Source organism: Anabrus simplex, chromosome 10 (genome assembly GCF_040414725.1).
Source record: "Anabrus simplex isolate iqAnaSimp1 chromosome 10, ASM4041472v1, whole genome shotgun sequence".
In the NCBI taxonomy this organism is placed as follows: Eukaryota; Metazoa; Arthropoda; class Insecta; order Orthoptera; family Tettigoniidae; genus Anabrus; species Anabrus simplex.
Genome location: NC_090274.1, coordinates 71,964,471 through 71,976,683, shown reverse-complemented (window position 1 = coordinate 71,976,683; position 12,213 = coordinate 71,964,471). Strand labels below are relative to the sequence as shown.

General features: G+C 38.0%; 2 protein-coding genes across 3 annotated transcripts in view; one reads left to right on the top strand and one right to left on the bottom strand.

The window, feature by feature from the left end:
* Positions 1 to 12,213, bottom strand: part of AGO1 (protein argonaute-2) — a 327,978-nt gene that overhangs the window by 313,935 nt on the left and 1,830 nt on the right. Inside the window, exon 2 of the mRNA XM_067155023.2 lies at positions 1,014 to 1,128. Coding sequence (XP_067011124.1) covers positions 1,014 to 1,119 — 106 coding nt within the window. The 5' untranslated portion in view covers positions 1,120 to 1,128. The remainder of the gene's footprint in view (positions 1 to 1,013; positions 1,129 to 12,213) is intronic.
* mRpL53 (mitochondrial ribosomal protein L53) overlaps positions 1 to 12,213 on the top strand; it is a 44,703-nt gene that overhangs the window by 32,081 nt on the left and 409 nt on the right. The window contains exon 2 of one of the 2 annotated variants that reach the window (XM_068229555.1): positions 1,167 to 1,276. In XM_068229555.1, coding sequence (XP_068085656.1) covers positions 1,167 to 1,276 — 110 coding nt within the window. Of the gene's footprint in view, positions 1 to 1,163; positions 1,277 to 12,213 lie in introns of both variants that reach the window. The other variant, XM_067155024.2, reaches the window with a different exon arrangement.

The following is a 12,213-nucleotide window of genomic DNA, read 5'->3' as shown; positions in this document are numbered from 1 at the left end:
GAAGAATAACCTTCACACCAGACTATGTCAAGCAGCTGAGGTGTGGGGAGGGAAGAATGGAAAAAAAAAAAAAAAAAAAAAGTTTATGAATTCCTTCTCAAAATCACTTTTAATATAGGTCGCAGGCATAAGAACTTGTTTACTACTTCCAGATCTTAAGCCAGCCTGCTGAGGCAGGACAAGCTTGTTGATGGTATCCTAAATTCTGTATAGATAAGTCTTTCAAGAAGTGTTGGTGTGACGCTTAAGAGGGCTATAGGGTGATAATTTTTCAGTTTTGAAAAATCTCTGTTGGGCTTGGGGATCACTATTATTTTGGTTTTCTTGAAAAGTGGTGGCAAGTTGCCCGTCTCGCATCCGCAGCACATGTTAAGCTGTATGCGTCCCTTGAGTGGTACTAAATAAGTGATAACACTAGGGCGAGGCTGAATTGTCTGAACAGCAGACCTCTTGGTCAAAGAGTGAGGGGAATCAGAAGCAGAAATACACAAAGATTGAAGCATCGCTTCAAATCTATCAACTAAACATTGAGGGTATCAACAGGTCAAAATGCGAATACAGAATTATGATTCATCTTAAAATTATATTGGCCTAGGTTTGGTTTTATGTCAAACAATGAAATTAAAGTTCAGTTCCTACTATTTAGCTATATAAGAGGCAAGATCAAAAAAAGTAATTATAGGAAAAAACAGGTTGTTCTCAAAATACACTTGGTAAAGAATGTTACGTGACTAACATAAACAACATATACTTTTTAAAACTTCAACTACATGCAATATTTTGTCATTTAATATTCCTTTCTTGCAAACGACTTGTTTTATACGAATAAACCTTAATTTCATCCTTACAGAATGTGGAGACCAATTCCTTATGAACCTAAACTACATAGTGTGCATATCAAACCATATTCCACACAGCCTTTGTTTAACCCTCTTCCTCAAGAATTTCTGAAGTTGGTTAGAAATTTTTATTTCATCTCGTCAACAAATTACTTTATACAACTATCTACTTACCACTGCAGTTTCCACATCCATAGGTCTTCCCCAACATGGTCACTTGCATTGGCTCCCTTCGTCCTTCTGCTCCGGGAATCACCAATTTAGATCTCTCTGTAGCCATAGTTTAGACCTGCAATAGAAATAAATGTTTTCTTTTATTTCCAGAAGATTCCTCTTCTACATATCATCCCAGAAAATCTTGTCTACTAATCCCAGCTGTAAAGTTAAGACAGACATTGTTTGCAACAGGGCTGAGCCTTCAGTTTTCTGTTCCCTGGGTAAGTTACTAATAGTATGATATATTTTTGTTGGTTTAAGTGGACCTTGATTGACAGTCTGAAAGTAATGTTAGGAAATGTCTCCCATTGCTTAACCGATGCAGCTAAGGACCCAAGTGTTAGGCTCTTGTAATAAATAATAATCCTGATTACCTACATCTGAAAAGGTGTTGCATAGAAATTGTTTTGCTGCCTTTTCTGTTTTATTATGCACAGTTCAAAAAAATTAGGGGAACGTGTTTTTGAACTGTGCCATGCTCCACAAAACAATACCTCACACCCAGGTATATTACCAACTAAACCTCTATTCTTTATTGTTGAAGCATACAAAAGAACATTGATGGATTCATGTTCATTTTCAGAACACAAATAGAAATGTCCAAATACGGGCGAAAACAAAGTAATAACAGTCCTCCAGGATGAATTTTTATCACAGTTGGAGAGCTTCAGTGCAGTGTATGTCCTCCACAAGCATTTATCACAGCTTGGCACCTACGCGTTATGCTCTGTATAAGTCGACGGAGGACACGTTGCAGTATCAGGTCCCATTCTTCAATGGGAGCCTGTTCGAGGTCTTGGAGAGTCTGTGGTGGAAGAGGACGCCCACGAACACTTCTGTCAAGCCTATCCCACACATGCTCGATGGGATTACGGTCAGGACTCGCTGCTGGCTATTCCATCTCTTGAATGTCCAGTTCCCGCAAGACAGCTCTGGTGATGCACACTACGTGAGCCCTGGCATTGTCGTGCATAAGTACAAATTCAGGGTCAACACTGTATGCAGCAGCCAACACATGCTGTAACAGTATCTGTTCGATGTACCCCGCAGCAGTAAGATTACCACGGACGATGACAATATCCGTACGCCCATCAATACTCATGCCTCCCCACGCCATCACAGAACCTTGTCTGAATCAGTCGCCTTCCAGGACAACATTTGTCATGTATTGCTCACCACGGCATCTCAGAAGTAAAACCTTGCTAAGACATTTCTGCAGGGGACAAGGAAAAAGAACGTGTTAAGCAAGAAAACATGCTGCTGAATCGGTGAATAAAAAAACTATCCAACAAGGTTATGGAAACACTTGATATGATTTTTTCTGACATGAGGGCATTTTACACCTTGTATCTGCGGGTACAGTGCAGTCTATTTCTACCCTGTCTAAAGATGAGTAGAAAGTATTAAAAGGTGTCAAAAACACGAAAAAATAAATATGAAAACCTTTTCCGCTGGGGCTTATAACAGCAGTGCACTGAAAGGTGTGAAAATCACCAGACAACCAATATGAACACATTTGCATGGGGGCCAATACAAATATCAAAGTATTATTGCAGATCATACTCTTTCTTTAAACAAATGTTAGTAGAGGCTTTTTATTTCAGACCAATGGGTTATTAAACATTTTTTTGTGTTCACACTCTTAGACAATGAATTGGAGGTGCTCTCAACCATGTTCAACTCTAAGAATAACTTCGGCCACCATTTTCAATCTGACAAATCTTCGACCCGTTTGAGTGATCGAGTCAAAGGTGTGAGTTGCATCATTCACACTACCCGTGAAGATGCGAATGCTACTCCATTTTCTGACATATTTTAATTTTGTCTTCATTGGAGTTTCATGATTATGTTCCTAATCCAGATATAGGCTATCATGTGACATATTCGCCGTACCACTGTACAACTCGACACAAAATTAATCTTCAACTCCTGAATGGTATGCGAACAGGCTCACTGTGTTATACAGCAATCTCGCTGCTAACCTGCAAGCAAAACTGAACATTCCTGAGGTTAATAGCTTGCTCCCCGAAGGTGCAACTTGTCCTGTGAAGTTCAGGAATTCAAGGCCTTTTCCCGTAATCATGCAACTGTGTCAACGGCTCTTACCCAAGTTGGAAATCACATTTCTTTCACAAGGGATGACAAATAACATTTTCAAGGCTAGGAAAAATGTTATTGTGCTAAGCGGTAATAGCGGAAATTCGTGACACGATAACTGGTTTTTTTTTAAATATACATTTAATATGATGAGAATTGGGACTTTGAATTTACGACATGCTAAGCGGGAAAAGTGTTAATGAGAAACGTACTAACGATGTTTTACTGTAAGTTGCTGAGTTGACTTTTATTAGTCGCTAATGGAATAAGTAATTAACACACGATAGCATAGCTCATCATTATCGTACACATGTACATGCAAACATACATTGTATGTATAGGGAGCGTGCACGGGCGCTCTTAGCGCCTCTAGCGGAAGAAATCTGTAACATTTTGGTGATCTTGTCCTGAGCGGTCGGTCCAGGCTGTGTAACTGTGGGTGTGAAATTGTGGTGGTGGTGGTGGTGGTAGTAGTAGTGTATCAAAATGCCTAAATCAAATAGAAACTGTTGTGCAGTGAACTGCCACAACACACAAAGAAACACGCATGGAAAGGAATTACATTTCACACATTTCCTGGTCGTCCATAGGAATCGGACAGATGCAGGAAGTGGATTTCGGCTGTTGGAAGGATAAAGGAAGTACAGTAGGCTACCTTATTTCATTTGTGACGTAAATCACACATTTCATATCACACATTTCAAACATATCAGGTATGCCAAGTCAAGAACACGTTCATTTAAGTACACTTTGAAATAGTATATTTCATTTCAATTATGCATTGCAGCAGGTTCGTATGTTTACATTCATGTCCTTCCATGCGCACGTGTCTTGACTACGCCGAATCATAATAATAATAAATGTTTTCCTGCATTTCAGTGCAGATGGAACTCCATCGGAACCCACCAAATGCTCCGTCATTTGCAGTGAACATTTTGTTGGAGGAAGGCCTAGTAATATTGAAAATCACCGATCATATATGCCATCTGTGTTTCATGAGAGCTATAAGAAGAAACCGAAAAGAGAATGTGATGTATCCCAGTTTGAAAGAGCGAGTAAACGAATGAAATGTTCAATTATACATACATCTTCTAGTCAGGAAACTCATGAATTTATTGTGAAAAACTACATAAGTTGGTGCAAGCAGCATTTGAGGTTGAAGCAACGACTTTCGAATTCACTTGTATTTTTAATGGGAATGATGTAGGCACACAGTGCTAGTCAATCACAGTACCTCCAAATTTTTCGCAAAAGGTGGATAAAAGTTGTGGTCCCAACACCCCCTTGGACATATGCAGAGGATTTTATGGATACCAGAGCATAAAAATGAGGCACACTTTAATTTGAAACATTCAGTTTTTTACTTTCTCCCTTTGTTTCTAAAGTGTCCGTAAATATAAGTAATAACCATGTTTGTTTACTCTTTTTAATGAAAATGAAATTGGGTATAACCTATGCTGCCTTGACAGTCATATTTGGTGTACATCGGACTACTGCTGCGCGAATATTTTTTACTGCTCTCGGAGTAGTCAAGAAACGAACTACTAATTTCATTTTGTGGCCTAGCAAACTATCCCTGCATAATACTTTGCCTCGCGCTTTTAAAACATTTTATCCTGATGCACGGGTTATACTGTAATAGATTGCACAGAAATGAAATCAGAAACGCCAGCAAGAATAGATGAGAGATGTTACATGCATTCTTCGTACAAGTCATGTTATACATTTAAATTTTTACAGCTGTGGCCCCAAACGGAACTATTGTTTTTGTTTCCCCTTGTTATGGTGGAAGAACTAATGATTCTTTTATTGTTAACAATTCAGGCTTCCTAAAGATTTTGAGTGATGGGGACGTTATATTAGCCGACAAGGGATTCCCAGGTTTTAAAACACAGTCACCTCATTCTTTACTTGTTATGTTGCCTTTTCTTCACAATGGGAGATTTACAGAAGATGATGTGTTACAAACTCAGAGTGTAGCAAGTGTGCGAATTCATGTTGACAGATGTATACACAGGGTGACCGTTTTCAAAATCTTGAAAAATATTCCTCAAGATCTGTTTCCGTATATCAGCGACATTGTTTACGTAGCTTGTGTGCTAGCAAATTTCTTGCCACCAATAATAAAGAATGTAGAACTGTAACCCCTGCACATAATCCACTTGTATAAATCTTCCTTATCAGAACTTCGCTTAGCAACATGACGTATTATCTACTTATTCAAACTGAATTCCTGTTTATTTGCTTACCGGATGTTGCCTGTCAATAGTTTGTCAAAGGCACAGTCAATTTTACCGGAAATCTCACTCGCGAAATTTGACTTTTCACAGATTCATAGATATGAGGTAGTTACAATATTGTTCTTCATTTCGTCCTGTGACAACAGTATCAGGTTTGAATGTATTTTTATATGTACAGCATTACAACTTCCATAGAATTACTTCATATTTATCTTGACGACAAGATGCAACGATATTTTTTGCCGTAACTATGAAGCAGGTCTTCCAGCGGAATGCACTCTCACCGTATTAATTCTCGCAACTCCGCCAGAGCGCTCTGTTACTAGTACCGTGCACGCTCCCTATACCAAAGGTGGGCAACTACCAGCTCTCATACTGAGCCTACCTGCAGTTTAGTCAGATCTTTATCACCATTACATTTTCAAATATACTGTACACTTTTACTAAGGAAACAACATGAAATTTAGTTCATAACAAGACAGTTTTCAAGATTATGGTGACTTGTTGTAAGCTCCCAAAGTTCTCACTTTTGGATTTAATTCACATAGTGCCGAGTTTGGGTGTTACTTGTTTGCCTTCCCTATCTACATTTGAACAAGTACCTTTCCGTAGAGAAGTTCAGAGCTCCTGAGGTACACGTGATGTGGTTGGTGTTGCAACAGCCATAATAATTACCTAATTCACTTAATCACTTCGAACAAACTATGGACCTAGTGAAGTGGTCAAGTGAACCCCATCATCTGCTGGCCTGAGAATGGATTTCTGTGGTTTCCCATTTTCACTTTGAAGCAAATGCTGGGACGGTTCTTATACATAGGCCACAGCCATTTCTTTCCACCTCCTTACCAAATTTCATTTTCACCATCATTCATTTCATTTGTTCCTCAACAATGGTTGGTGTCAGAAAGAGCCGGCCGTAAAAGCATGCCATGCAATTTCATGTCACCTCATCCCCAACCCTGTATCAAGAAACAAGACTGAACTATGAAAACATGAGATTAACACCAGAGCTCTACATGTCAGCATGACAAGTTGTTTATGCATTTTCATTTAATTTTTTCAATCCACCTCACTTTATTCTGTCCTACCCCAGTCCTCTAATCTATGTACTAACCTTCCCACTTCAGACCATGCAGATTCACATTTATAGTCTCTCAAAGTGAACATTTCACATTTGTGTTGCTAGCTCCACAAACAATGTTGACTGAATACTGCCAAGTGAGAACTAGGGAGCTAAGCCCAAAAGAAAATATATGTGGATGGAAAATTTTATGAAGATAAGGCCTGACAGAAACATCCTAATAAATGATGACTTTGATTGATCCTTTTCACGACCCAGAATAGTAGACAAGAGTCTTTTAAGTATAAGCTGTATAAAACGAGACAAACTGCTGGATACCTGGCCACATAGACTTTCATTCGATATTGGACGTATTTCAAGTTTTTCACAAATTAAAGGCAACGATTAATACGTTTTTCCTCCAGTTTTTCATTTCTCAGTACAAAGCTCTATCACACCTATTAATCATCTTCATTATAGACTGTTATGCCTTGCTTTCAGTCTGCAAGCCTCTGTGAATTCGCTAAACACCTACGCAATCCTGTGTTTGTAACTAGCTGAGTGGCCACGTTTAATTCTATACCTCTTATCTTTAAATCATTTGAAACAGAGTCTAACCATTATTGTCATGATCTATCTGTACTTCTCTCACTGTCCATGACCTAGTCCATTATCTGCCGGGTTGAGGCGCTGGCCTTCTGACCCCAACGTGGCAGCTTCGATCCTGGCTCAGTCCGGTGGTATTTGAAGGTGCTCAAATATGTCTGCCTCATCGATAGATTGATTTACTGGCACATAAAATAACTCCTGCTGGACAAATTTTGGCACCTCAGCGTTTCCAAAAACTGTTCAAGTAGTTGGTGGGATGTAAAGCCAACATTATTATCCTAGGTAACCTATCCCCTATTTGCCTCACATGACCCCACCACCAAACTCTGTTTGTGCTTACCTTCATCTCCTCATGCTGTTGCTCCCACCTGTTTGTACCAGTGATGATTCTCACTACTTTCATGTGTGTTACTTATGAATAAGTTATCCTGAGTCTACCCAGCTTTCACTCCTGTACAGCACAGTCGACCTGACAACAGACTGGTGTAAAGGTACATCTGTCCGTGAGCTGACATCTTTCTTACAGAATACTGTTGATTGCAACTGCAAGTTCATTACATTAGCTCTGCTGCACCTTGATTCATACTCACTGTACATTACTACCATCCTGCAAGAATGCACATCCTAATGAATTGATTTACCTGTTCCAGTTTTGTATTCACAACCTTTCATACAGTTCTCTTAAGCTTCTTCCCTACTATCATAATTTTACCCTTCGAAATGCTAATTTTCATATCGTACTCACTGCACCTATTTTCAAGTTCCAGGATATTAGACTGCAGGCTTTCAGCACAATTTGTTAAGACCAAGTCGCCAGCATAGGCCAAACTGCTTACTACATTTCCACCTAAATGAATCCCTCCCTGCCACTTGATACCTTTCAGTAGATAATCATGTTAATGATGAATAATAAAAGTGAAAGGTCTAACCCCCTGTAAGTACCTTGAACCAAGAACTCAGTTCTGCCATCAATTCTCACTGTAGCCCAGTTGTCAAAATAAATGCCTTTGATTGCTTTTAATAATCTACTTTTAATCCCTTAATCCCCCAGTACTGCCAACAAGTCTTTAACTTTGGTACTCTGTAGATCTACGAAACATAACAATCTGCACCTACCGAGCTTGATAGCTGCAGTCACTTAACTGCGGCCAGTATCCAGTATTACAAGTGATGAAAATAATTTTTTGTCCATATTGAAAGTTTCGTAAAATATATAGGAAAATATTTCAAATTTATTTCCACCTATTCAATACAATATAAGATGTTGACATTTAAGTCAAAACATTTTTCAAATGTGAGACATGTTTCGCCTCTTACTGTGAGGCATCTTCGGTCACTTATCAAAACCTTATTACTTTTGTCAGACAACATTTCAAACATTCTACAGCTATTATAAAAATGTTCATAAAACAACTAAGAATCTAATATAATGATGAACAATGTGTAGTACACTTGATGAATAGGACGACATTAGATGGTACAGTAGTACGTATGATGGCCCGAAGCCTTAGTCAATATTAGGTTTTAAATACATAGTGGAAAGCATATAAAATCATTTCAATTAAGATATACAGTACATTTAAATGATATTAAAATAGTATGTTCTTAGATGGTACACTTAAAAATGTAGGTATCATAAGTGACAGTTGATGGCTTAAAGCCGTAGTCAGAGTTTTGAAGTATAGGTAAAATAACATGTTAATATACACATATGAAAAAGATTACATTAATGAATATAAAATGTAAAATGTAAAGGAAAAACATTCCAAATGTTGGGCAATTGTTATTGACGCCAGCGTTTGCCCTTAATGTTTAATGGTCAACAATTCAGAAGTTATTTATAGATGGGTTCAGCGAGATTGTGCTGTCAAGTAGTTTATAGTTGGCTTAAATTTATTTTGATTCATCTAAGTTTGTAGAGATGATGAGCTGTTATTCTCTATGTTGGTAAGATTTTAACACGAAGGTTGAATGGCTGTTGTTTTCTTAACAGATTGACAATATATTTTCAAAATGTTGATATTGGAAATTTTTATATTATTGACGAATGTTGTGGGAGTTTAATGGGGCTGTTGAAATAATGTTGTTGATTGGTTGGTTTTATGGCGTTGCTGGCCCGTTTGACTTGTTGCGTGAATCGTTGTCAAGATACTAGCGAAAAACGTTAGTGACCATTCATTAATGTAATCTTTTTCATATGTGTATATTAACATGTTATTTTACCTATACTTCAAACTCTGACTATGGCTTTAAGCCATCAACTGTCACTTATGATACCTCCATTTTTAAGTGTACCATCTAAGAACCTACTATTTTAATATCATTTAAATGTACTGTATATCTTAATTGAAATGATTTTATATGCTTTCCACTATGTATTTAAAACCTAATATTGACTAAGGCTTCAAGCCATCATCCGTACTACTGTACCGTCTAATGTCGTCCTATTCATCAAGTGTACTACACATTGTTCATCATTATATTAGATTCTTAGTTGTTTTATGAACATTTTTATAATAGCTGTAGAATATTTGAAATGTTGTCTGACAAAAGTAATAAGATTTTGATTAGTGACTGAAGATGCCTCACAGTAAGAGCCGAAACATGTCTCACATTTGAAAAATGTTTTGACTTAAATGTCAACATCTTATATTGTATTGAATAGGTGGAAATAAATTTTAAATATTTTCCTATATATTTTACAGTATCCAGTATTCGGGTGATAGTGGGTTCGAACCCCACTGTCGGCAGTCGTAAAGATGGTTTTCCGTCGTTTCCCGTTTTCACACCAGGCAAATGCTGGGGATGTACCTTAATTAAGGCCACGGCCGCTTCCTTCCCAATCCTAGCCCTTTCCTGTCCCATCGTCGCCATAAGGCCTATCTGTGTCGGTGCGACGCAAAGCCAATAGAAAAAAATCTGCACACCTCGTATTATTTTAGAGTTACCTGGCACATATTGAAAATCTGATCTTGAAAGCCCCTCTGTGGTCTGAAACCACACTGGTTTTCATCCAGCTTACCCTCAACCACTGATCGCACCCTCCCTTTCAAAATACCAGTGAAAACCTTTATTGGTATTCTGATCATTGATATACCTCAATAGTTGTAGAATTTCTTCCCGTTGCCTTGCTTAAAGATAGGTGCAATTACTGCTTTCATCCAATCAGAAGGTACTGTACTAACATTCCATGCTATTTTATTATTCTGTGGAGCAGTTTCATCTTTGCCTTCCCATTGTATTCCATCTCAGGTGAAATTTCATCTATAATAAATAATGCTATTCGCTTTACGTGCCAGTAAATATACCGACACAGGGCTGACGTATTTGAGCACCTTCAAATACCACTGGACTGAGCATCGAACCTGCCAAGTTGAGGTCAGACGGCCAGCGCCTCAACCGTCTGAGCCACTCAGCCCCGCTAATTTCATCTATCCTTGCTGCTTTACGAAAATCGAATATATTTACCATCCTTTCCACTTTGTCAGGCATCATTTCACCTATGTCATTGTCCTCCTCACCAGAAAGATTTCCTTTTACATTGAGGTGGTTTTTAAAATATTCCTTCCACCTGTCCAATGATTCCCTGGGATCTATTATCAGTTCACCTGATTTACCCCAAAACACTATTGATTCCTTCCCTCCCTCCCTTTCCAAGATTCTTAATTACTGTCCAGAAAGATTTCCATGCTGCTTGACCAAGCCTTTCCAGAATTTTACTGTAATCTTCTAATGACTTCTTGGATTCAGCAAATTATTTGTTTTGTTCTGTTTCTTTCATTTACTTACAATTCCTTCATCAGTTTATTTTTATGCCATGACCTACTCCTATTCCATAGCAACTTGGTTTCCTGACTCTCTAGACCACTTACTTGGCCATTCAGCTGTTTCTGCACAACAACTTATACATAGGACTACTTCCACCCCAATTTCAGTGATAATATCCTTAAATGTAAAATCTACTACCAACCAAGAATTTCTTTTTTAATGCAGTGAAATTTTGAATTTAGTGAGCACATTAAATCCAGTTCCAAAAGGTTTTGTTTACTTATATAATGTGTAACCTGTATTTTGCTGTTTAATTTAGGGACTTAAGCATTAAAAGTAACTCCATTTATTTGGGCGAGGACTAAGAAAAGTGCACTATATGTTGATATGAGGGACTGTCCCAGCATTTTCATAAAATGAATGCTAGGAAAACTGTTAACTTACAACAGATGTCAAACTACATGGCCCAGAATTGAACCACTAAACTGTTGTGCCTTGCCTCTCTCGTGGTTTCAGCACGCTGCAATGGCAAGAATAAGGGGGGATTCTCAATAGGTCTGTCAAGATGTCTTTCAAATATAATTTTTTAGTAAATTTGTACCAAAAAATCATGTCTGTGAAGTGTTTTAATGCCTTTTGTCTGTGTAAGTAACAATACTACTAAGCATAAAGTAAGGATCCCGCCTTTCATCTACTTCAAGTATCGTTTCACGTTATTTTTGCATGATTTTCACCTTCCTAAAAATGTGAACTATGTAGTAACGTGTAGCCCTTCTAGGTACAGTACTTCAGAGGAATTAATTCAATGAATTAATTAATTGAAGGAAAGGAAAGGTTTCAAATATTTAGATTTGCTTAAAGTGGATCTATCCCAAAGACTTTCAAGCCACGTCAGTTCTAGGCGAAAGATTTATTGCTTGTTAGCTCACTACTTGACTCATCCATACTTTGCTTTAGAGACAAATTTTTCATACAAAGGCCACTGTTGACTCTTCTCATTTCAACTTCTGTGAATGACATTTGACATGGAGGAACTTCTCCTTTGGCCAGAAAGTAATGTCACATTTCAAACATTAAATAAAAGTGTAGTCTAGAAACTACATAGGTCATCAGTCGCAGTAATAATACTGTGTTATTCTTCAAAATAGCTGCCTCTGTGGATGAATGGTAGTGTTGGCCTCCGGATCCCAAGATAGCAGGTTCAAACCCGGCAGACATGTAAAATATCTCTGGTGACACATTTGGTGTTTACCCGACAAAATTCATTAAATCTCAGCCATAGACACCCAAGAGAGTTTCGGTTTATTCGGTCTGACATCTAGTGGATCTAGAGTAAAACGGAACGTCGAAATTGACGAGCAGACAGCCAGATGGCGTCAAATTG